General features: G+C 47.4%; 2 protein-coding genes across 2 annotated transcripts; both read right to left on the bottom strand.

Moving 5' to 3' along the window:
• Positions 1–636: 636 nt before the first annotated feature.
• Positions 637–7,117, bottom strand: KRT4 (keratin 4). The gene is made up of 9 exons (XM_039862202.1): positions 6,629–7,117; positions 4,750–4,964; positions 3,764–3,824; positions 2,926–3,021; positions 2,251–2,415; positions 1,865–1,990; positions 1,210–1,430; positions 918–952; positions 637–827 (listed from the first exon to the last, which is right to left on the bottom strand). Exons 1-9 carry the CDS (start codon positions 7,115–7,117, stop codon positions 637–639), a joined length of 1,599 nt encoding a protein of 532 aa, XP_039718136.1.
• Positions 7,118–13,382: 6,265 nt separating this feature from the next.
• On the bottom strand, positions 13,383–25,199 carry KRT79 (keratin 79). The gene is made up of 9 exons (XM_039862071.1): positions 24,716–25,199; positions 22,537–22,757; positions 21,422–21,482; positions 21,222–21,317; positions 15,892–16,056; positions 15,549–15,674; positions 14,673–14,893; positions 13,956–13,990; positions 13,383–13,682 (listed from the first exon to the last, which is right to left on the bottom strand). The coding sequence occupies exons 1-9, from the start codon at positions 25,184–25,186 to the stop codon at positions 13,477–13,479; spliced, it is 1,602 nt and encodes a 533-aa protein (XP_039718005.1). The 5' UTR covers positions 25,187–25,199; the 3' UTR covers positions 13,383–13,476.
• Between the last annotated feature and the right edge of the window lie 1,301 nt (positions 25,200–26,500).

The raw sequence follows: 26,500 nt of genomic DNA, 5'->3' as shown, positions 1-26,500 counted from the left end.
GGCAACCTTCAGGCTCCACACACTGTACTTCTCCCTCAATAATCTGGGTATTTAAAAAAAGAGACCTGAGAAACTAGCTGATGACCTTGATCAATACAGGCAGACCCCTCAGGCCCCAGTCTCCTTTGCTTTCCTTTGTGTTCAGGAGACTTCTCCCCAGTGAAGAAGAACAATCGCTCGGAATGAATGACAAAAGCATTTTATTGAAAATTCACCCGAAAATGGATAGAGAGAAGGAGAAAAGTTGGGACACTGAATGGTTCTTGTCCTGACCATGCAGGGCCAGTTGCTACCAAGTGATGGGGGAGTCAGTCTTGATACAGAGGGATGTCTGAGATCTGATAGGAGATGGCACTGGGCTGGGAAGGGACATATGTGATCCCGATGATTCTGGACATGATGCTCCTAGTTGTGTTCTCTGTCCATGGGGGTTGAAGAGTCAGCTGACACACTCCCCATTCCAGGTGAGTCACCAAGCCTAAACTGAGAAGAAGCTACCAAACTCCAAGAGGACAGAGTCCACTCCCTGGCACTGAGGTGACACTGAGCTCCAGAAGGGGAGGGTGCAGACAGAAGTGAAGGAAGCACAGAGACACCAGGACTGGGCCCAGGTAGGCTCAGGGGACTGCAGGGACCTCATTTCGTCTGTCGGTGAGCTCTCTTGGTCAGGGTGGTGCTAGAGATGATCTTGTTGCTGGAATTGACACCGCTACCAAACCCATAACCACTTCCAGAGCCAGAACCAAAGCCACTGCCCAGGCCAAACCCGGAGAAGCTTCCTAATCCTCCACCTATGCCTCCTGCACTGGTGGCACCACCGACCACAGCTGTGGGAAAGAGGAAAAGACACGGTTATTTCTCCAGTGCCAGCAACCAGGAGTCACAGCTCAAACCAAAGTAAACAAATGGATACTTACAAATGCTCACAGCATTCTGGCATTCTCCAGACATCCTGTGGGGGAGAGAAAGAGTGGTGAGCCACGGCAGAGCCCAGAACCACACTTTGTTCCATCGGCAGGTGTCAAGTACCTTTCCCATCTTTAAGCAGCCGAATTTAAGGCCTGATTGTGAACCTGCTATCTAACATTGTCCTGGTTCATAATGCTCCAGTGCAGCATTGAAGCAAGTGGCCCGGCAGAAGTGCCCTGGACCTTCCATGGTCCCAGACCTCTCATTCTTCATGTTACCACCCTGCCCTCCCCTCCTCACCGGAACTCCTCGCCCTCCAGCAGCTTGCGGTAGGTGGCAATCTCAATGTCCAGGGCCAGCTTCACGCTCATGAGCTCCTGGTAGTCGCGCAGCATCCGGGTTAGCTCCTCCTTGGCCTTCTTCAGAGCAGCTTCCAGCTCTGCACGCTTGCTAAAGGCATCTTTCAGGGCCAGGTCCCCACGCTGCTCAGCATCAGCCACAGAGGCCTGCAGAGTCTGGCACTGTCGACGAGGGCATGAGATTAGGCAATCAGCAGCATCCTGCTGTCAAGACCTCTGCATCTGTCCCTTCTCTTGTAGGAGCTTTGCATGAGTTAAGATGTCAGAGTTCTGCCTGTCCTTCTCCCCACCTTCCCTGATTCTTATGCATTTCATCCACTCCAGCAAAAGCCTACCAACGCCTTCATCAGACTGATTAAATAAAGATGAGCAAAATCCTATGAAAAAGACCAAAAAGCCTTATGACATGGGGTGGCACATCATGTTAAATAGTATATTGCTAAAAAGATCTGGGTATGACTTACGCAAAGAGTTACAAATCCCCTGCAGACAAGCTCAAGATCTTCCAGCCTGATGTCTTACCTGCTTTTCTTCTGTGGAGGCGTCTGCCTTAGGACCCTGGCCCTGCACTGCATCTGAAAGGAGAGAACACCTACCTGCTTCTTGACATTCTCAATCTCAGCCCGCAGCCTCTGGATTATTCTGTTGAGTTCTGCAATCTCACTCTTGGTGCTCTTCAGGTTGTCACCATATTGGTCAACTGAGATCTGGAGCTGCTGGAACTAAGGAGACATAAGAAATGAGGGGTCACGGATGTTTGGGTAGGGTCTCTTCTTAAGTCAACTTAGTAAGAATAGCCACAGGTAGCAAGGATAATACAAAATGTCAAATAATCTCAATCGAACCAGAATAAATAATGCCTAGAAGAATCAATTTGTCTCTGACTTCTCTTGGGCACGAGCTGATGATTGTCTGCTCACAGACATCAAAAGAAGAGCCCCCGAAAGCCACACCCAACTCCTGAGAGATCTCCAGCACCCACCTTGGTCTGGTACAGGGCCTCAGCCTCGGCCTTGCTCCTCTGGGCAATCTCCTCATACTGGGCACGGACCTCAGCGATGATACTGTCCAGGTCCAGGTCCCGGTTGTTGTCCATGGACAGGACCACGGATGTGTCACTGACATGGTTCTGCATTTGAGACAGCTCCTGTGGGAAAAATGTTTCACATCAGGCCCCCTGTATAGTCCTCTCTAATCTCTGTCACAAGAAATCTGCTACAAGGTTAGATGGAAGCAGAGTTGGCTTTCCCAATGTGTAGGGAGGGGGAGGATGGGCAAATTTCTATGTAGAAATCAAATGGTTGGTGACATCTCAAAACAGAAAAGCAATGCACATAGTCTTTACTGCTGCTCCCTGGGAACTATAAGATGATCCATGTCAGTAAGCATCCAGTTCAATGGGTAGAAGGAGATGGAATGTGTCCACTACACTAGAGAAATGTTAAGTGGCAATAAATTCTATCCTCTGCAGTCTTTAAATCTTATCATCTCTTCTAAGATAGCATCTGGTTTTGAGGACCTATCCGTGACCTTACAGAGAGCCCACTGCCCTGAAGTGAAGGAGCTAGAATCCTTCCAAAGAACTGTGAACTCCAACCAGCAGCCTCATAGATGGAGGATTCCCTCCCCTGGATATGGCGGGGGATAGAGTCCTCACCGCAGCATAGAGGACCCTCAGGAAGTTGATCTCATCGTTAAGGGCATCGACCTTGGCCTCCAACTCCACCTTGTTCATGTAGGCAGCATCCACATCCTGTGCCAGAGGAGGAGGGTAAGACACAAGGTACAGGAATTACAACAAGGGGCAGGGGATGTTAAGTGTAGGGAGATAAAGCTCCCCAAATTCAAAAGAGTGCATGGTTTATCTCAGGAGGCCTGCTTGCATAAAAAGGAAAAGGCTGGTCCTATGGAATTCCAGGAAGAAGAAGATTAAGTATAGATAAAAGGAGTGTCAAAGGGAGTGTCAAAGGAAGTGTCGATTGTACCTTGATCTTCAGGATGTTACTTTAATTATGTTATCTTGGGATACCAAAAGGAACAGAATATGTATAAAAAGAAGGATAAGAAATAAACTCGGAGAGACAGTCGTGAGATCTGTTCTCCCTCCTGCACCCTGTCTGTCTTCTCTTTTTTCTCAGTCCCCGCTCCCCCATTCAGGTACCCGGTTTGACTTGGTCGGCTGGCTTCCGACAGGTAAGTGACACACGAAGGTGTTCTCAGCAGCATTTAGGAAAGGCTTCTCAACTCCAGGTGCAGCGTCGAGAGAATAATCATTTGATATATTCTGCTAAAGCCACTTGAAGACATGAGAGTTAATTATCCAAATGGACTTTTTTCCCAGCCTTAATTCCTTAGGACCTGGTTCAGTTAGATCTGGATAGTACCAAGTGGGGTGGAGATGAGGCAGAGAGGGACCAATGCCATGATTCCAGACAAAGACTACTCTCGAGAGAAGAGTGCCCTTACTGCACTTCCTGCCCTCCTTCATCTCTTACCTTCTTGAGCACCACAAAGTCATTCTCGGCAGCTGTGCGTTTGTTGATCTCATCTTCATACCTGGGGGTCAGGATGGGAAGGAAAAGACAAAAGTCCCACAGTGAACCAGTGTTTCTCAGCTCTCCGATGCTGCTTTTCAAACATCTATTTAGAAATATCCAGCTAACTGGCTACATTTCCCATGTTCATACAGATATTCATTCAACTTATATTTATTGAATAATGACTATGTATAAGGTACCAAACTAGACTCTGATTTATTTAGAGAAGTGAAAACTAAACTTTAAAAAGAGTTAAGAGATAAGATGTGAGGAGAACCAGCAAAGATCTGGTCGATTTTATTTCTATAGAAGGGCCGTCCTTTGAGCCATTTGGTGGATGAAATTCTCTTTGTTTCATGTGAGAGTGAATTGAGAGAGGGGGTTGGTATCTTCTAAGCTCCACCCCAGAGTACGTATATAAGAGCTATGGATCAAATGTTCATTATATGTCCACCACTATGCTACCTGCTTTCTCTACCTCATTTAATTTCATTTAATTATCAACCTATAAGGTAGAACTATTATCCCTATTTTAAGTATGAAGAAAACTGAGGTTCAGAGAGGTTAAGCAGGTTACTCAAGATCACACAGCTAGTAAGTAGAAGAATCAGTATTCAAACCAGGTCTACCTATCTCTACAACCTGTATTCTTCTGACTATGCTATAGTACTTTTCATCTGTTTGATTTCTAATCTTGTTTGCATATGGCAAGCAAGCCCAGCTCCCTGAATGTATCATTCATTTTATGTTTGGGACAACTTAGGATTACTAAACTTCACCCCTATTGAAATGTGACATAGAGATGTCAGACTAGAGGACCTTCCTGACCCCTTTGGAATATCTTCAAAGCCTGGGATTCTAAATGACCGGAGAAGAGCCCAGGGATCCTGGGGCATGGCTAAGTAGATTTGTCGGATGGCATCCCCTCTTTCTTCCTCACATACTTGGCCTTGAAGTCCTCCACACTGTCCTGCATGGTCTTCAGCTCAGACTGCAGGCGGCCTTTGTCATTGACCAAAATATCCAACTGCTTCCTCAGGGCACTGAGGTAAGTCTCAAAGAAGGGCTCCAGGTTTTTGCTGGATGTGGTGGTCGTCTGCTGCTGGAGGAGGTTCCACTTGGTCTCCAGGACCTTATTCTGTTGCTCCAAGAACCTCACCTGTGTTTAAAAAGGTACAGGCCAATTGATGAGGGCCTGAAGCTTTAGCAGGAGCGCTGGCCAAGGCCAACACCAACCCTATCAACCCAAGCCAACCAGGTGGCCCAACAGCCATCCGACTAGAGCCAACATGTCACAATTCCAGGAACCATCCACTGGGGTCAACATGGTGGCCCCACTTGTGAGTCCATAGCAACAAATGGGCCATGTGGGTCATGGAGAACAGAGCACAGCCAGAGCAGCAGGGCCCGACAACGCAGCAAGAACAGCTTTCCCTACAGAGATCCAGAGGCCCTGGGAGGAGATGTTGAGAAGAACACTGAACTTCTATGAAATAATAAAATAAAACAAAAATAGGAGATACCACCAGTCTGAGGGCCTACATTCAAAGTGATCCTGATCCACGGCAAATAAATGATAAATTCACTGCAGACTTTTTAAATACACTTACTTATAACTGGACCTAGTGTGTCTCTGTGAACCTGTGCACAATCGAGTGTAGTTAATTAAGATCAAGGCCCTAGACATATTCTGAGCCTTAGCTAGACTCAATTCTGCAAAGGGACTTCCCAGAACTTTTCCTCTCTCTATGGAAAGATCTAGACAGATAAATCAAGGTAGCAGCTTAGCATGATATTTCCACTTTATGGGCTTCAGAATCAAAATAAAAGTAGGTAAGGGTAACTGATCACAGTCTGAACCCAAAACGTGAGATGACACAAGGAAGCACCAAACCCTTGGTCTTGCTTTTATCTCTTCACGTCCTAGAGTCACAATAAAGCCTCTTTAAGCTACCATAGGTCTCTTCAAACTAGCAAGAAGAGCAAACATTCCCACTCGCTCTAGTCCAAAGTTGCTCATTTTTGCCCCATACATCTAAGAAAACTAAGACTTCGATGCACAGAGAATCGGAGCATCCTTGACCAAATGTGCTACTCATCCATTCAGTCATTAATCACTGGATGACTCAGCTGTCTAAGGCTGATCTGCTTGCTATCATCCATCGTATTTGGCTGTAATTAAGCTTGAGGACTTGAACCTCTAACCCCGTGTGGAAAAGGAAGTTAGACAACAAAAAGAAAAGGGGAGACCCATCCTCTCATCTCTTCTAAGAGACTCAAAGAAGCAATTTTGCCCAGAGTCAAGAGGATGAAAGCAATGACCTTACAAGGTCTCGTTGGGATGTAGATTCTGCCATTGGAATCAGTTCCTTTTTCATTTGGGAAACCAGCCTGGTTTTCTTCTGCTCCAACAACAGAAGTGACAGTAGTTAAATTATTTTATTAACTATAATATAATTAACAATTAGTTATTAGTTAATCATTAAATTATTAACTCTTTATTTCTGAAACCAAAATCTGAGAAAAAGCAGAGAAACAATGAACCTACTTTATAGCTGGGCCAACTGGACCCAGAAAAGTTGAATGATTGGCCAAGTATCACACAGAGCATCTAGAAAACTCCAAATATTGAACCGCTTTGACAGACTATCTTCTCACCAGCCATGGGACAAAACAGATTCAAAATAATGACTCCCCTTTAACAGCTGGAAAATGAAGACCCAGAGTAGTTCAGTGAATTTCCTGTGGCAGACTCAAGACTGAAATGCCAGGACTCAGGAATTCTGGCTTCCACCACCTGGTCAGGCCAAAGGGATGGCTCACCTTGTCTATGAAGGAAGCAAACTTGTTGTTGAGGGTCTTAATCTGCTCTCGCTCCTCAGTCCGGACCTTCTGTATCTCGGGGTCAATCTCCACATGGAGTGGGGTCAGCAGGCTCTGGTTGATGGTGACCTCCTGAATCCCCCCAGCAGGGCAGACGGGGTAGCTGGCACCACCCCGTCCATTGAAGGAGCCCCCGAATCCACCTCCAAAGCTGCTGGCGCCGAAACCAGCACCAAAACTGCCAGCCCCAAAACCTCCAGCAGCCCCAAAACCAGCACCTTGCCGGCATCCAGCCATGCTGATGGAGATGCTCTTGTTCCCCCCGAGGTTGTAGAGACTCCTGCTGCCAAAGCCCCCAGAGGAGCAGCGGCCCGCACCCCCAGACATGGAGGCCGAGCTGAAAGCAGCCCTTTTGCCCCCACCTATGACGGCCGAGCTACAGCTAAAGCCCTGGGACCCGCCTCGGACACGCTGCTGTCTGGAGATCATGGCTGGAGAGAGGAAAGAGAGATCAGAGTTGTCAGAGAGAAGCACGAGAGGCCAGCCCAGTGACTGTCACAGCCTTAGCCTGGGTCTCTTATATGTGCTGGAGCAGCAGGGCTTGGTTGCAGGGGCATAAAGGGAAAAATCTGAAACATCTCTGGGCTTGGCCTTTGGCACCAGCCCATCCTTCTCTTACCTGCTGAGCATGTCACTAAACACACCTACAAGAAGTCATTTGGAGGGCACAGTTTACTGGATCCCAACACTCCCCTCCAGGAGAACCTGCATCAGTGCCTCAGGGCCTCCTGTGTCAGAGGCCCTGCCTGGCCCAGCCCTTCAGGTCCCCCACCCACCGCACTTCCATCTCACCATCCTCCCAATCAGCCTCCCTGCTCCAGACAAGACAGCTCATTGCTCATTTATTCACGGCACAGAATTTGGAACCTAACGGCATGGGTTCTAGTGCACAGCCTGCACTTACTAGCTCGGCATACCTGGAGCAAGTCACTCTCTGAAGCTTAGTTGCTTCACCCGTAAATTGGAAGTAATACAAATATTTACTTTTACCTTCTCTCAAGATGCAGTGAGATTACAGTTAATGAAGTACTTTGTAAACTGTCAGAAGCTGCACATATATTTGTTATTATTGACATTATTATTCCTCCATCTGCACTTGGCTCCAAATACACATACAAAGGGGGAAATCCATATTTCAGCCTTACAGCCTTCCAAACCTAGATCAAAACTCACCTGGACTTGACACACAATTACTGAGAATATACATGCCAGGTGTGGAGTTAGGGATGGAATAGAGCTAACTCTGCCTTGAGCCCTCTGGCCTCGTGTTCCTTCTCAGCCTCTGTTCAGGTCTCTGTTGGCAGGATTCTAGATCAATGTTCTCCATGCTGGGTCCTCATTGTGTGCACCCTGCTGCTCCCTTTGCTGCCCAGTTCTGTGCTTGCCTCCAACAGGACAGAGCCTGTTCTGTTTTCCCATAATGGTCCCAACAGTCAGGGCAGGACTTTGTAACTTTTTGGTGCTGGAGACCTCTTTGGCAGAATGGTGAAACCTATGAGCGCCTTCTCAGAGCAATGTTTTCAAATGCATTAGCTTTAAGCCCTAACTTAAATTCTTCTGCACTGAGTGCAACAGATCTGTGTTCAAATGCCACCTGTTGCCACTAACTAGCCGTGCAGTCTTGAGCAACTAACCTCTCTAAATTCATTCAACTCATCTTCTCAACCATAAAATGGACACCTGTCTCATAGGTGATAAGACAATGTACCTACAGCGCCTGGCACATAGTAGGTCAGTAGGCTTTTATTCTTTTTCTTGCCCAGGATTTGCCATTGTCACTCACAAGGAGAAATTAGGTGAATCTGCGTCCCTCTCCTCTGTTTAATCAACCCCTCATGAGACTGCTCGTCCAAATCTGGGGAGCAGCAGTGACCAGGGCCTGGATAATTCCCACAGGCCCAAGCTGACTGTGACCAAATGAAAGCTGGCTATGGCAAAAATGAGTATCTCCCTTCATGCAAAGGGACAGGGCAGGGCCTGTGAGGTAAGAAGAGGTCAGTGAATCCAGACCTTGGGGGCTGGGTTACAGGGAAAGCTGGACGACTGGGAGCTCTCTCTCCTCTGACAGCTCCTCCATTCCCCACCTCCACCTTCATCCCCTCTTCCTGCCCTCTTCTTACCTCTACCCACGATCTGCACCTCACCCTCTGTCTCATATACCTCGGCCTTTGCTGAGCTCTCCCTGCCCTGCCCTTTACGCATATGGAGAGTGGGTGGAAAAGCTGTGGCAGTGAGGACAGAAGGCCCCTGGGCTCCATCCAAGGTCCACTGAAGAAAGCCCAAGGGGTGGTCCGTCTACCTGTAGTAAGCAAGCATTCCAGAGCCAGGACCATCTCCTATAAGGAATGGGATTGAACGTTCACTCATCCTTTCAATGAGTGTTTAGTGAGTAGCAACTTTGTGCCAGGCACTGTGCAGGATACCTTATATGCATGTGATCATTTAATCTTCCTCAAGCTCTATGCAGTAGGTATCATTAGCCCTGCCTACAATGGAAACCTGGGACCTCAGGCGGGTAAAGTAGCCCTTGAGTCACACAGGAGCATGTGGTGGAGCTGGGACTTGATCCCACATTTGTCTGGTCCCAAAGACTCTGCACTCCCAGGCCTCTCACCTACACCATCCCATCTAGTATGAAATCAGCTCTAATTTGTGCAGAGGCCAATCTAGAACTGGGCACCTGAACGAACCTGACTGAACTGACTGATCCAGTCAAGGGGGCTCTGAGGGCCCTAGCAACCCAGAGTCTACCGATTTCCATAGTGACCCCAGGAGTGGACCCAGCTGGGAGGGAAGGTAGAGCTACGCCAATTCTCTGGGGCTGCAGCTGCAAGAGCAGAGGAGAACTGGAGCTGCTCCCTGGCTGTCCCTGGGGGTTGAGGGGACTTTCATGGGCTAGGAGGAAGGATTCTATCCACAGAGATGAAGCTCTAAGGTGGCCCATGACTTGTCCTTTGTATCTTATAGTCTATAGCTGTGAACTCCACTACTAGGAGAAAACGAAGTGTACCTAGAGGTGTGTCTACTTATGTCTAGGGCCCAGAACAAAAAACAAGGGGGCTGGAAGAGATTTAGGAAGAATTAATACATGATGTACAATCAGTCTTATTTTGTGCCTGTGGGGCACCTGAACCACAGAGCCAAGACTGAGGTACTTCCTGTGAAGATAACTCTAAACTGAGGTAGCCACTATTCCAGAGACGAAAAGTAAGATGAAGGAAAACCCAGTGCTTTTCAGGTAGAAGGGACTCTCATTTAGAGCTGTCGTTGTGTGCTAGACACCGGGTGCTTTTCTTATAACAGTTCTGTTCCTCACAACAATCCTGAAAAAGAGGTGTTGCTATGCTCAGTTTAGAGTTGCAGACATTGAGGCTCAGAGAGGTTATGTAACTTGCCTGAGGTCACACAGCTAGGAAGTGGTGGAGGTGGGAGGCCAGTCCTGACTTCAAATCTTATAACCTTAACCTCCACAATGCTTTATATTGGTAACTCCATCCCACACATAACCTGCAGAAAAAAAAAATTTTTTTATAGAAACTTATAAAGACCCATAGCTTATGGTCCATCAGAGCAGCAACGAGGTCTTGAGCAGCTCACTGCATTTTCTGCAGAGGTGTCTCTGCTCCTTCTGTCCTTGCTCTTGTCATACGATTGGTTGTTTGGTTTATGTGGCCCTGATCTTACAAGTACTCAATTGGTATGACATTGTCCCAAGGGGCCAGTTTTGAGTCTTCCAATTAACTAAGTTTAAATTAACTAAATTACAACTCCTATAATAAACCTAAACCAAACAGGAAGAAAGTTCAAGTTTAGAGCCATATTCTGTGGTTTTATTATTAAGTCAGAATTGCCAGACGTTCACAAAATCCTCAAACTGTAGCATGAGAAACCAAAAGTAGATATAGGAAAGAGCTTCTTATTCAAGAGAGCTTTTGCCCACAAGTAATAAAGGCAGAGAGAAGAGTTTCTTCCCTAGAAAATGGGAAAGATGCCTCCTATCTACCTGGGCCAGAGGATGGGGATTGGACAGCATGACTCTTCCTGGCAGCAACTGCTAAAAGCTGGTCCTGGCCTCACCCCCATAGCTTCTGCTATTGTTCTCTATGACCCTTCCTTATCTGGCAACTGTTACAGACCTTGTCAAGAAAAACGAACAGCTGACAGGGGTGTGGAGCAGAGGCAGGTGGGTGTGTTTGCTGAGGCCTTTCTGGGTAAGGGAGGCAAGCCTTCCATTCAGCCCTAGGATTATGAAGATCCCGAAGTCTTTCACTCTCAGCCCCAAATCTGGTGTGTGGTATGGGAAAGCACCCCCGCCCTCTTTGGCTGGGTCCAGGCCCTAGCCCAGTTCAGTCACAGTAACTCAGCCTCAGCAGCCCCACTGTGCCTGAATCACTCTTTGGGGAGCCAGAGCCAACCTGAGGATCACGCAGTCTGCAGAAAAGAACCAGTCAGCATTTCGAGAAGGGGCCAGTGAAGGACAGTGAGAGGATGGGGACTCCTTAGAATGGGGGCGGGAGAGCACTCTTTGCACTGGATCCTCACCTTCCCGGGGGTAGAGAGCAGCCTCTCCTGGTTGCCTACCCTGGACATGTACAAATAGAGGTTACCCAACACGTAATAGGTTTGTTCAGATTTTCTATTTCTTCTTGATTTAGTCTTAGTAGGTTGTATGTTTCCAGGAATTTATTCATTTCTTCTAGGTTGTCCAGTTTACTGGCATATAGTTGTTCATAGAACACTCTTTGATCCTTTATAATTCTGTGGTGTCAGTCATAATGTCTCCTCTTTTGTTTATAATTTTGTTGATATAAGTCCTCTCTCTTTTTTTTTTGGTTGATATAGCTAAAGATTGCCAATTCTGTTTATCTTTTCTTTTTTTTAATTTTCAGGACGAAACTTATTTACAGTGAAATTCACAAATCCTTCTGCCATTGCAGAGTGATTTCTTGGATTTTTCCCTAGCTGTATGGCTTGTTCATGTAGACCCCAGGCGATTTTTCCTTGCTGCTGCTCCTTGTTACCGTTACAACTTTGATTTGGTCTCCAGAGGAATGAACAGAGCTTCTATCATCTATGCCATTTTTTTTCTTTCTCTCAATTTTGTTTATCTTTTCAAAGAACTAACTCTTAGTTTTGTTAATCTTTTCCATTGTTTTTCTGTTCTCTAATTTATTTCTGCTCTAATCTTTATTATTTTCTTCTTTCTGCTAAATTTGGGCTTAGTTTATTCTTGTTTTTTCTAGTTCTTTGAGATACAAAGTTAGGTTGTTTATTTGAGATCATTCTATCTTTTTGATGTGTGCGTTTATAGCGCTAAAGTTCCCTCTTAGAATTGCTTTTGCTGCATAAGTTTTATAAGTTTTGGTGTGTGTATGTTTCCATTTTTATTTGTCTCAAGAAAATTTTTTATTTCTCTTTTAATTTTTTCCCTGATGTATTGATTGCTCAAGAGAATGTTGTTTAATTTCCATGTATTCATGAATATTCCAGTTTTTCTTCTGTTACTGATTTTCATTACATACTATTGCGGAGAGAAAAGATATGTGATATGATTTATTTATTTTTTAAATTGTTTTTTTAATTTATTTATTTAAATTAGTTTCGGGTATACAGTACATTGGTTAGACATCTATATAGTTCATAAAATGATCCCTCCATTTGCTCCCTCCCTCCCCTATGGTATGATTTAAACTTCTTAAATTTGCTAAGACTTCTTTTATGGCCTAACATGTAATCTATCCTAGAAAATATTCCGTGTACACTTGAGAATAATATGTATTCTGCCATTGTCTAACAAATGTGAACTTTTATTGATGACTGGTTGAGAGGGCTAAGAGAGAAATTATCTGACTCCGGAGTGACCTGGGAAACCAGAATCCAGGGAGAAGGAAAGCAAAGGGAAGCAACTATTGTCAAAGCTGGATGCTTTACACATGCTCTCATCACATGCTGCTTTTACAAAGGAAAAAACCGAGGCTCAGAGAGGTTAAGTAACTTGCCCAAGGTCACGCTGCTAGTAAGTGGCAGAGCTGAGATTTCAACCCAAGTCTACCTAGTTCTGAAGCCCAAGATCTCTCCACTGAACAATCCTGCTGCCTGCCCTACAGAGTGAGTGGAAGGCTCAATAGCATCAGGTGATGGACTGGGTGATAGGCAGCTGCTCAGTAACTGGGTCCTGCCTTGAGCAACTTACATATTCCCTCCAGCTTTCTATGAGTTCTGCAAGGGAGAAAGTAAGAGCCAAGGCCTAAAGTGGTGATGGTATTGAGCTAATGTGCTTTCAGCATAATGATTGGGGCATAGTGAATACGTGGTTACTGCTGCCTCAACCACCAGGAAGTTAATCTGTTGACGATTTCAATTCCCCAGGCAAAACAGACTGGAGCCACAGACAGCTAGCTGCAGTTGCCATTTATTGAGACACATCATAGGCACAAACAGGGGAGGTAGGTGTGGGTAGATGTAGGGAGGGGTGTGTTTGGTGGGAGACTGGGGAGGTTGAAAGACATTTAGGGACCACTCCTGACTTCCCTTCCTCCTCCCCCAGCCAGCCCTGAGCTCAGATCAGATGAACAGAAAAGGTGAAGGAAGCTGAGATGGCCTCAGTAATTCAGCCTCTTCTCAGTGGTCGAAAGCTCACCCCTAAGTCACCCAAACACATTACTCAAGCTAGTGGCTTTAACCTCCTGGGGCTGTTCCTGCTCCTAAGGAGGTGGGTGGGAGGCAGCAGATATGGATAAGTGGGGTGGGAAAGGACTGCAGGGGCCCCAGCTTGCAAAGCTCAGCAGCTAATACCTCCGACTGGACGACTTGACCGTGGTAGTCTTCCGCAGGATGGAGGTGCCAGCAGAGACGGGTCCTCCCTTAACCGTGCTGTAGCCCACACTAGTGCTGAAGCCGCCTTTGCCAGTGACCCCACTCCCACCCAGGGAGATGCCACCCCCGAAGCCAGCCGCACCGCCTCCGCACACAGTGGTGGAGTTGCCAGTCATCGCTGCAAGACAAAGGGTCTGAGTGAGGCAGGGCAGCCATCCTAGGAGAAGAACAAGGGGCTTCTGGGAATCAGTGAGGGGTGGGAATGAAATCAGGCAGTGGAGCCATGAGAAATGGATAAAGAGGCCAGGTAGGAAGCCCATTCTCTAGGGACCTCTTGAACCTGTCTCCAGGGACTCAAACGGAGGAAATGTGTGCTTTTGGCCAAGGACAGATTGAATGGACTAGGCAGAGGACTGGGGCTGAGCCCAGGGCAGGACAGCAAAATACTCACAAATGCTGACAGCACTGGGACATTCTCCAGACATCCTGGGGGGGGAAAGAAAAGCCAGAAGGATCAGTGATCCCTCTCCCTCCCTCTCTCTGCCTTTACAGTGGGTTAATTCAGTTGGTCAACTCTCAAGAACCAGGGCCCATATGACAAGATCAGGAAACATGAGAAGAATGCCCATGTGGCCACGTTGCGCCAGGGGACCCTTCCGGCAGGCCCTAAAGCCAGGACTGCAGAGAAAGCAGAGCTGCAGCAAGCCATGCTGCCCTCCCCCACCCTTCCATTTCTCCCCATGTGGGTCATGGGCAACACCCCTGTTCTGATGGATGATAAATAAAGCCTATGCCAAAATAAAGCTGCCCAGTTCCTGGCTAAGTTGACTTTCTTTATATCTCATGCCTTCCCCAAGGACAGAGATGATGAATTTTTTTTCTAAGCTTCCACTGGTGGTAGAATCTGGTGGATTCCTTGGAAGAAGAAGCCTCGCTCCTGTTGTCCTGCCAGGCCCCTTAAGGATTACCAATGGTTGTGCTGACCAAGGAGATATGCAGCAGAAGCAGCGAACACGAGTGGGAGAATCTCCCTAAGGTGATGAGTTAGGAGCCCAGCTTCCTGGTTCCTCCCTTATCCTCCTGCTTCCAGCACCAGAGCCAACTACATGGGCTCCCTGACAGGGCAAGGCAGGGAAGCCCTCAGAATCAGGGCAGGAGGGGACACCACCTGCTCTCCTCGCTCTCTAGCAGTTTGCGGTAAGTGGCAATCTCCACGTCCAGGGCCAGCTTGACGTTCATGAGGGCCTGGTAGTCACGCAATAGCCGGGCCAGGTCTTCCTTGGCCTGGAGCAAGGCTGTGTCCAAGTCTCCAAGCTTCTTCTGAGCATCCTTTAACGCCAGGTTCCCGCGCTGCTCTGCATCTACGATGGCTGTCTGCAGCTGCTGGCACTGACCAGGGGATGAGAGGTATTGGGAATACCCTCCGGGGTCATCATGTTCATCTCTCTGTTCTTAGCCAGGCATCGCCATCCCCCACCAGCCCCACCACAACCCACTGGGAAAGAAGAAAATCAGAAACATTCATCTGAAAGAAGAGATGCTATTACACAAGCAAGGTCATGTGGCACTAGTGAAAAAGTCCTCACTGAAGTCTAATCTAATCTTAGTCCCTGTCACTGCAACTCAGCCTAGTGCCTCAAAAGAGATAAAACAAATAATACAACCTCACAATTAACCAAATATGATCTGAGTAGGAGCCCGCACTTTTCATCTATACCCTAGATGGAGTCAGCATCTATGACCTGGACCCTCGAACCTTTAGCCACTGCTCTGACCTCCTGGAGATAGGCTCAATCTTCCTTGGAGGAAGTCATCCCACCTGCTCTCCCACTAATGTGCTGTGTAACCTTGGACAAGTCCCTTCCTTCCTCTGAGCCCCACTTTCTTCTCTTCTAAAAGGAGCATGTTGATTTTGATTGTTCACTGTTTGTGTCCATCTACCAGGAGAAGAGCAGATCTTGCCCTTCAGAATGACAATAAGAAGCACCCCTGCACCTCCACCAACACCTGGGCCAGTCCCTCAGGCTCCCTACCAGAGGCTCACCTGCTTCTTTGCTGCATCCACCTCACCCTGCAACCTCTGAACAGTGCGGGTAAGCTCAGCAATCTCGTTCTTGGTATCCCGCAGGTTGTCCCCATGCTTCCCAGCTGACACCTGCAGCTCCTCATACTGGACACAAAAGAAGTGGTGGTGAGCTATCAGTTAGTTCCAGGCCCACATAGTAATCCCTGGCCCCCAGGCCCATTCTCAAAACTGGAGGTCCCTATGTAGCCTGTCTGTGTCTGGCCCTGGGCCTGCAGGGAGCCCAGTGGCCCAGGCCTCTCACAATAGGGAAAGGTCTATGTCTAGTTCTAGCCCACACAGCTGAGCCAGCCATTCTTCTCACCTTGTTCTGGTACCAGGCCTCGGCCTCAGCCCTGCTTCTCTGGGCAATCAGCTCGTACTGGGCCTTGACTTCAGCAATGATGCTGTCCAGGTCCAGGTTGCGGTTGTTGTCCATGGAGAGGACAATGTTGGTGTCAGACACATGGGTCTGCACTTGGCTCAGCTCCTGCATAAACAGAAATAGCTGCCACCATGTTCTGGGAGGCAGTCAAAAGATGAAGGACAGGGGTCCAAGTGACATTGGTAGGTCCATGCCCTTCCCCAAGCTCTACCCTAGAAGGCCTCAGTGTCTCTGGCTATGAAATAGGGCTCCCATTTCACAGGTAGCATTTCTTTTTGTGCATTTGCAGGCTCCTAAGAGATTAAAGAAGGGAAAAGGGAATATCTACTTATTGCACTCAAGCTGGTGCCAGGCCCTGAGCCAGCACATTCACTAGTCCCTTTAATCCTCAGGACACCCTGTGAGGCAGGCAAGGCCATGGCTGGCCCACAGGGTGCTTTTGTGCAAATTGGGAAAAGGCTCCCCTCTGGGCAGAGGCAGCCCATACCAGGGACTGAGCAGTTAAACAGGGGCCTGATTCAAACCTCACTCGCCACTCAGTCAGTTAACAACTTGCACCACCATCCAAATTGGTCCTGACTATAGGCAGGTGAGGAAAGAGGCTTGGAGAAGAGAAGCGACACACTCAGAGTCACCAGATCCAAAGCCAACCAGTCTAAGTGGGGCCCAGATGAACCAGTCAATTGAGTGACAAAGTCCAAATGGTTTCCTCTAAAAGACACTGACATTTATAGACCAGGGTGATGTTCTCAGACCCTGCTTATGTTTCTAGGACCATGAGCTTTCACATACACAGGCATTTAAAGATGCCATTAACAGCAGGTTTGGTTTCTGTGTTCTAGCTTTGAGACCAGCTCTATAGCTAGGTCATGACTGTGTTGGCTCCCAGTTGGGCTATGGTTCTGTCCCTTCCGTGGTCGTCCCTTCCCCAAACCCCAGCTCTGGTCAAATTGGTCATCCACTCAGTGCTCTTGTGTGGCTCCTCAAGAGGAGAGAACCTTCCCTCTAAAAGTCAATACCTTTTGACATATTCTTGTCTCCAGCTTTTCTCACACATTGGCCCTTCACTACAGCCAGTGAGATTATAATAGATAGAGACAAAATAATAATAACAACAGCTCTCATTTAGTGATCATTTCCTTTGGTTGAGCCCTGTGTTAGGCACTTGACAGGCACTAACTCATTATCCACCCTTTTCCGATAGAACAAAAAGAAACTTGCCCAAAATCACAAACTAATAAATGAGGAGTCCAGTCTCAAACCTAAGGAGTTTGACACCAGAACCTGATATGGCATAGTCTAGAGATAGACAGAAATAGAGAATTACCCAAACCAAAACTGATGTCCATACTGACATAGATTTAGATTATTAAATTATCTTTTAAAAGGTGAAATGGGTTGGGGGGATGGGGACAGAAATCTAATCACTGAAATATTTGTGGTTTAGTGAAAAGACATGAACTCTAGAGAAAAACAAAGCTAAGTTCAAGTCTCCAGCCTGACATTCACTAGCTGTGTGACTAGGGTTGTCACTAAGCCTCACAATGCCTCAGTACCCTCTTCTGTAAAATTGGCATGATGTAACATCATGCAGTTCATGTGAGGATTCAGACCCATACATGGTCAATGGTGGGTGCTCAGTAAAAATGCATTATTTACCCAGACTTCTCTGAAGGTCAGTCAAGGTGCCCATGAAGCATGTTTGCTACAGATGACATCACTTTGTCACAGTTGTCTTCCTACCCATTATGACAACACTGCCAGCATCATCTTGTAGGATCATCCCCTCAGCCTCCCCAGCTCAAGAACTCTCTACAGTCCCACGCCAGAGTGTGGTGGTCCTGAGGAAAATCAACTTGGAATTTTTAAGACAAAGAGTCAAAACCTATCTACTAGACACCATCAAGAATGGATGAGGGTCTTGCTAGAACCAGGGGACAGAGAGGTCAGGCTTTCCAAAGAAACAGAGCCAATGCATGTAAAGAGAGAAGAGCTCCGTGAATTAAAAGATGTGTCTCCTTAGTCACCGGGGACCCTGAAGAGAAGAATGGGTGGAGAGCCTCTGGGCAAGGGGAAAAGAGCCAGAGAGGCCGAAGTGATGGCACTGGAGCAGGGCTGGGACCCTGCAGGGACCCCCGCACACACACCAGGCCAGAGAGAGGCCATGAGGTTCATTTCCTGCCCTGGGAGACATGCCCAGAATTGGTGGTTGGCCCTCCAGATTTCCTTAAGATCTGGCTGGACCAAAACCAGACCATGAAATCATTTACCAAGTGCCACAAAGGCAATCACAGTTGATTCTCCCATGAGACAGAAAGGGAATGACTGCTCTGGCCTTTATTCTCACTCCCCAAGGAGATAAAGATAGGTGATGAGTAACTTTGACAGGAAGTGACCATGACTTGGTCCCTAGCTCACCTTCCCTGTCTACCTCTTTACCTAATTCTCTCACCCATTCAATGCCCAGCCCACCCGCTGCTCCCCAAACACACCATGCTCTTTGGTGCCTCCTCGTCACTGTGCAGGCTTGGGCCCTGGCTGCCAGTTCTTCACACTCCTCTTTCAGAAACCCTGCCCTTCTTTCAAAATCAACTCAAATACCATCTCCCCTGAAGCTCCTCCAGACCCCAAGAAGGATCATCCACAGCCTACTCCGTGCACCTGTCCCTGTCATTGTGATGGCTCTCGTCACATGGTAACCCAGCATAAGAACGTAAGCCCCTCAAAGGCAGAGACTTTGCCCTTCTGTTGTCTTGTGGAAGGTACTCAATAGATATGTATCAAATGGACAAGGAATAGCAAAGGAAAGGAACACTGGGTATGTCAGACATGTGCCTTAGAGAGTATGAAAGCTAATTCCTACACATTCAGAAAAGAAGAGTTTGGGAATCATTGGCCTAAAGAGATAAGAACCTAAAAGAGAAAATGAGGAAGCCCCCTCAAGCAATATCTATCAACGACTATCAAAGATCCCAATAAAGAAGAAACTGAGGAAGACCTAAGAAATCAGCATGAAAGCACAGAACATTCCCCAACAAGCTCCATCCAGACAGGCCATGTAGAGATGCTGGAAGGAGAGCAACACTGTCAAGGATGAGCCAGAGAATTCTAAAACCAGTGGACAGGAGCTGTTGGATAAGCTCTAGGCAAAAACAACAAGGGAGGCAGCATCAGGCTAACCCTACAGAAGATCCAGGCAAAGCCGACAACTCAACTGCTATGTCATTTGTTCTTTTCCACAAAGGGGAACAGTCATCAGACTGGAGAGGGCAAGGTGTTTGAGAAGAAATGGAAACCCAAAACAGATACAGAGTATGAGAGGCTTTGGCCTTGTTGGCATCTCAAGGGTCTAGGCCAGAGGACCATATCCTAGGAGGCCATGGAGGTTGCCGAGACAATGAAATATCCTTGGTGATCCTTGAGAAATATGGAAAGTGAGAGAGGTTCCAAAATCCAGAACCCTAGATGCGGCAAATGTCCTCATTTTCAAAGGGGAGAAATTTTGACTTCTCCAAGTTAAACTTGATGTCAATCTCCTATGACCCTCTAGTATGAATTATAAAATGTGTGTGAGAGGCTGGGAGCCAGCAAGACTTCTCTAAGGAAAAGTCAAACCAAACTGTCTTTTTCTGTGGTTGCATTACAAAGCTGCTAAAGGACTGCCATGGACATTGTTGGACCAAGCCAATTTTTTTGGAAGGCTTTTTCTTTTCTTCTCTTTTTGAAATGCTTTTATTTTTCCTGGCATTTAAAAAAATAAGACAAAAATGTGGGCCAGAGAATGGCATGGTTAACTGGATTTTAAGGTAGCTGAGCCACTTAAATCACAAATTACTGAGCGAGGTGAGGTCAGGCTAGTGAGAAGGCACCACAAAAGACTTAGTTTTCGGACTAGGACTCTGTTATCACTCTATCTGCCTCAATGTGTTTATCAATCATTTACACTGAAATAGTATCAAATAACTAAACTGAGAGTTCATCAAGTCTGCAGATAACCCAAAGCTGATGCATCACTAATATATCCAATTATCCAACTGGAAATCTCCAATATATAGATACCAGAATCCAGTTTCTAAGTGCCCACAATGACCTAAAACGATGGGATGAAACCTCAAGAACATTTCACAGGTAAAAAAAGGAATCATCAGCTCTTGCATTCAGTTTCAAAAATTCAGTTTCCCATATACAGGAAATTGGGAGACAGTGGATGCCTGTCTCACCTGAAAGCACTCATGTGAAAAAATCCAGGGGGGATTTAAAGAACAAATATGGTGGAGTTTTTTCTAAAAATAACACATAAACTAGTGCAATATTAGGCTGCATGAATGGAAGTCTGTATCTGTAACTTCCCACCCCATCCCTCATTTCTCTGAATGCTAGACTCAGAATTTCCCGAACTTCCTCCTGAACTTCAATCCTCTAATCATCCTGACTTCTAAAGGGCTGTCATATGAAAGACATATGTCACGTGGAAGATAATTGGATATGTGCAGCCCATAGGGGACAAGCAGGGTCAACCAAGAACAGAAGCCACGGGAAAAAGGTTCAAGTCAGCTTTCTAATAGAGTTGCTCAACAATGAAAATGCCTGCCTCAGAAAAAGTGGTATTCCAGTAGAGGCCAATATCTCCATCAGGAATATTAGAGAAGGGCTTTGAACTAAGTGGAAAGTTTACCCTGAGGTCCCTACCTTTTCTGAGAGTCTTTGATTCTAAAATCAACTCATGTTAAGTTCAACCATCTCACTCAAGTCTTCAAAGCCCCTTTTTTCCTGGGACCCCCTCCCGGATTCTTTGACCTGCCCACTGCTCACACCTCATCTCCTGCTCCAACCTGGAATCTTAGTCCCCATCTCAGCTCTGCCCATCTCTGCTCCTCCATCCCTTGCACCATTACAAACTGAGCAAGAAGGGGAACACAGTATAACATGGTACCAAGAGTCAGACTTTGAAGTCCAAGAACTAGGTTTTAACTCCAGCACTGCCTCTAACTAGCTACGTGACCATGAGCAAGTTGCTCTGAGCCTCAGTGTCCCTAACTATAAATTGGGGACAATAAGAGTACTTAGATTATGAAGTTGTCGATAGGATCATGTAAAAAGCTTATCCCAGTGCCTGGTCCACCTTAAGCACTTAATACATGGAAGCTAGTATTAATTAAAGGTCTAAGATCATCTTCTATCAATTGAATCACACTGGTGAATTCAGATCAGAGCTCCAGGGGGACTCTCCAATGTTGTATGTAATTATTCTTGTCCATTGACCATCTCACCATTTCATAGAGATGATTCAGAAAGTCGAGTTCCTCGGTCAAGGTGCCCACTTTGCCATGCAGATCCATTCGGGCCATGTATGCAGCATCCACATCCTAGAGGTAAGGGAGAGAGCAGGGCAAATGTCTTAGTTTCCAGTAAGCCGAGCGCTATTGCAACCAAAGGACCACTTGCCCCCACTCCTCACCACCCTGCTCACCTTCTTGAGTACCACAAACTCGTTCTCAGCGGCAGTGCGTTTGTTGATTTCATCCTCATACCTATTACACAGAGAAGACTCAAGCCAGGCTCAGCCAAGTTCTGCCTTTTAAGGCATCGGACCCTCTTGGCTTTAGGGAAGCCATTATGGGTACCATAATGTTCAAGAACACCTTTTGGGAGCAGCTCACCAATGAAGAAACTTGGGGTATGGTCTTTATATTTCCCCTTTTGAGGAAATGGGCACACAGTATTTGTGCAACACTATGGCAGTCAAGAGCAGTCATCTCTTTAGATCAGAGCTCTTAAGAGGCTGTATAATAACAGGTGGAGATATGTCAACAGTGGTTGAATTTTGCCTTCACTTTCAGCAACAGGATGGTATTTCAAACAACTAACTTCTCTCCAACTGCCTTTGCTAAGACTTTAAGGTTTAGAAATTGCCTGTGTTGAGTTGTTGGAAAAGTTATGAAAAATTATACCTTAAAATTATAAATATACACATCAATCAATCACAATGTGTAAAACGTATTTGGATCTTGATTTGAACAAAGTGTATTTTTGTAAATTTATGACATTAATATGATCATCGGAAGCTCAAAATTGACTGAATATTTGATGATATTAAAGAATTACTATTTCAAAAATTTTAGGTGTGATTATGGCATTGTGTTTATGTTTACTAAGTCAAGTTATGTAGATGAACTATCTGAACATCCCCAGTAAAATTTTTGTGAATTAAATGACACGATGGCCGGGATTTGCTTCAAAAGAATAAGGGAGGAGGGAAAGTGAGTAGGCGTACAGATGAAACAAGATTGACTATGTTGGTAATTATTAAAGCTGGGTAATGAGAACATACAGATTTATTACACCATTCTCCTTACCTTGTAATAAAGAATTTTTGAAATTATGAACAACAATACACAGACAAGTGTACCAATTCTGCAGGAAGCAGTGGGTCCAGCACCTCAGCACCTGAGGGAAGCAGCTCTGACTGTGCATCCCCCAGGCAAGTCCCAAGGCCCTAAGAATGGGGTGGCCCTCTCTGAGGAGATTTCCCACGAAGCCCCCTTCCCATCCCCATATAACTCCAGCCTGTCCAGCCCTCCTCACTTGTTCTTGAAGTCCTCAACGAGATCTTGCATGTTCCTCAGCTCCGAGTCCAGCCTTCCCTGCTCTCCCTGGAGGTTATCCAGCTGCCTACGCAGGTTGCCAGTATAGGTCTCAAACAGGGGCTCCAGGTTGTTTCTTGTGACACCTGAATTCTGGCTCTGTTCCTGCAGCAGCGCCCACTTGGTCTCCAATACCTTATTCTGCTGCTCCAGGAACCGCACCTGAGCCAGAGCAAGAAGATTACTGGGCTGGCATCATCCCCCGGGGCTGGGATGGACAGAGGAGGGACTGAGAATGGGGCCCATCGCCACCGTCTGTCCATGATGAGGACATTGCAGGGGCAGTGCAGGACCTACATCGTGTGAGGAGAAAAGTTCCTGAGAGAACAATCTTTGCTGGAAAAAAATAGTCCAATATAATGACAAGGACCCTAAAGAGTTAACGAACATAAAAGCCCCAGCTCAGTCATTTACTATTGGTGACAGTCAAGTTCCTTTTCTCACTTGCCCTGGGTAAATTGGACTAGATCAATGTTTCTGAATACAATTCTACATCAAAATCAACTGTTAAAAACGCAGATGCATATGCGTGTATATATAGTATATACAGCTATATATGTATATATTTGTGATTTTATATATATATATATACACACATACAGAAAGAGAAAGAAAACAAATGTGACAAAATGTTTAAAATTGGTGAATCTGGGTGAAAGAGTATACAGGAGTATATTGTTCCATTCTTATAACTTCTCTGCAAATCTGACTTCTTTTTTTAAGTTTTTTTTTAAATATCAATGCCCAGCCTTATCTCAAAAGACTCAGAAGGGGGCTCTTGGCATGGGGGATTCTCTGCCCGGCCAAGATTCATGGACACCAAATACAGACAACCTTTCAGGCCTCCAGCAACCGGGTCATGATTCATAGGGCATGAGAGAGAATTTTTGCTTGTTTAACCTCTGAGACAGTCCCAGAGAAGAACCAAAAGTCTCTAGGTGAGAAGGTGAGGAGGGTGGGCGGAATGGCTTGCTTCACCCTCTGCCATCCAGTCTCTCAAGGTCCCACCCCCACAGCACCCCAGGCCCACAGTCACATGGCCCAGGGGACACCATGCAGCAGGTGCACCTGCCATGAGCAGTAATGAGCCTTTTTAGTGCCAAAGACCATGAGGTTCATGACCCTGCGTCCAGGCCCACGTCTGTCTCTGAGTACCCATATGAGCCTGGGCAAATCGCATGACTTCTCTAAACCAGTTTTCTCTTCTTAAAAATGGACACAATATTACTTATTGTGATTCCTCGTGGGACATTGTGGGTATCATATGAGAAAGGGGACATGAATGTCCCTCGGGAACACACAAATCACTGAACCAAATTATAGTCAATCACCAGGATTTTCCTCATCGTGATGTCACTGCTTGGGGTTTAGGGTGGGGGTAGACATCGCCAGCAAAACTGACCTGGAAATGCCAGAGAACAGTACAAGAGCCACCCCAAACCCCTCCTGGATGCAAGAGAGGGAGCCAGGATGCTCTCAACCTGGGCCAGATCAAACTCCACACCCCAGGTCGTGATGACCTGGTGACTACCCTCGTCATTATCCACCCCAAACAACTTCTCGGCTGAAACAGGGAGGAAGAATAGGAAAAGCAAAAAGGAGACTTCCCCTAAGACTATATCCCCCACAATCACATGAGTCCTGATCACATCTCTGTCCTTAGGCCTCAACCAAGACTGAGAGAATAGGGAACAGATGGAGCTCCTTGGGTAATTTGTTTGACACTTGAGCCAGTTTCCCAGCTGTCAAATGACAAAAGGCAATAAGGGCCACCTGCTAAGAGGAGCAATGAAGACAATTCACTATGTAATGTGAGCTAAGGCTTCTGTGTAATGCTACTAATAACGACCTAGGAAGGGCTAAGCATGGTCAGGGTGCTCTTGGCCAATAGGCTTCATGAGTAGATGCAGATTCACCTGAGCAATTACAGTAAAGATCCAGAGACTCTCTCCTGCCAACCACATCTGGGCATCCTAAGCTCAGGCCAGAGGGGCTCCAAAAGTCATACCATCAACCCCCACCTGAGTGCATATGGGCTATTACAGCCTCCGCCCAGCCCACCCTTAGAGGCCTTGCTTCTACTCCAGGGGCCCTTTCTACCCGCTTCCACCTCAGCCCACCTTGTCGATGAAGGAGGCGAACTTGTTGTTGAGGGTCTTGATCTGCTCCCGCTCCTGGGTGCGCACCCGCTGGATCTCCGGGTCTATCTCCACATTGAGGGGGGTCAGCAGGCTCTGGTTGACAGTGACCTCCTGGATGCCGCCAGGAGGACAGACAGGCCCCATTGTCTGCCTTCCAGCCCCCAGGCCCATGTAGGCCCCACTGCCATGGCCAAAGCCTCCTATGGTTCGCCCTGAAGAGGCCCCTCCAGCCACACTGACCGAGATGCTCTTGTTGCCCCCCAAGTTATAAAGGCTCCGGCTGCCAAAGCCACCCATGCTAGGGCCAGAGCGGAGCCCCCCACCACTGCTCCGGGACACCGTCACTGAGCTGAAGCTGGTATGGGCCCTGGACCCACTGCCTCCACTGGCAGAGTTGGAGCTGAAGCCCCCTTTGGTGGAGTACATCTGCCGAGACACAGAGGACCGCATGGCTGTCGGAGTGGCCGGAGCACAGGCTGAGAGAGCTAGGAGGAAGCACAGTGAGTTGCTGGGCCACCGATGGGCTTTTTATCTTTTCCCAACTGGGCTGGCACCCCACTTCCACAGACACTCCTGCCCCATTGCCCCAGGAGGAGAGGGAAGGGCCCTGTGGGCTGGGGGTGGGGGGTGGGGAATCCCTTCTCCCTCAGCAGGAGGGAGGAGCTGCTCCCAGTTATCACCTGTGCTCCAGAGCTGGGGCTGAGTCAAGACTGTTTGGGGCAGGATGCCACCTTCTCCCACCTGCGGCTCTCCTGCCTTGGAACAGGATGATATGGGTTCCCATGGCCACCTCCACCACCCAGTGGCTGATTTGGTCTCCTCCCACCCAGCCCTGGTGGCCGCCATCAATGGGGCTCTGTTCTGTGGGGTTTGTCCCTGGCCCCTGTTGTAAGCCAAGGCCCCAGGGCCCGGGCTGTGCAGGTGGTGAGGGAGGGAGCGTTGGGCAATGGGCTGTGGAGAGAGTGCCTAGGCCTGCTCCAGTTCCGCCTCCCAGCCCACAGCCTCATTGCCCCCTGTCAGGTCTGGGTGGGGGACAAGGTGACAGAGTAGGGGTGGGGGCAATCTGTTCTTTTGTCATACACTGGCAGACTGTCCTCTGCGCAGAGACCCTGTACTGGGCAAAGTGGACGCAAGGATAGAAAGAAGGTTCCTGCTCAGCCACGGGACTTGGACATTTGACAAGGACGTGGAAAGACCTGGGCTCCTTAGGCAGTGCCCAGAAGCCTCAAAGGTGAGGGGGCAAAGCATACTCTTCTAAGGGATCAAGAGAGGTAGGGGGCTTCAACCATCACCTGAGACCACCCTCTTCAACCCTCTGCTTAAAGCAGAGCCTCCCCAGAAGGGCCCAGCCACTTTGGAGGGAGCTGGAGGTGGGCGGAGAGCACATCCCATCCTGGCTGGACGTAGATACAGATCCAAGAAGTATGTATTCAACAAAAGCCCCAAGAGGCCCATGGAGAACCCTAACATTCCCGTCCATAAGGAGCCCCAGTGCTTGATTCAGAAAGAGCCAGGGGACTCCTCAAGTCACTTCACACAGTCCCCTCTGCACACCACCCCCCTCAGGCTACTGGGACCAAACGCAGCCCCGAGGAAAGACTTCAAGACAGCAAATGTTAACCAAATGTTAAAATGAGGGAGAATTGAGTAGGTGACTTTAGAGATTGTCCTTCCTCACATACTTCAGCTTTCAGCAAAAAAGTGTTGGGGGGTCGAGGGGGCACAGAGAGGAGGGAGACTTGTCTGAGGGAAGGAGTGAAGACA

Source organism: Pteropus medius, unplaced genomic scaffold, assembly GCF_902729225.1.
Source record: "Pteropus medius unplaced genomic scaffold, Ma_sr-lr_union100, whole genome shotgun sequence".
Classification (NCBI taxonomy): Eukaryota; Metazoa; Chordata; class Mammalia; order Chiroptera; family Pteropodidae; genus Pteropus; species Pteropus medius.
Note: the sequence above shows the minus strand (reverse complement) of the source record. Positions and strands in the feature narration are given on the sequence as shown.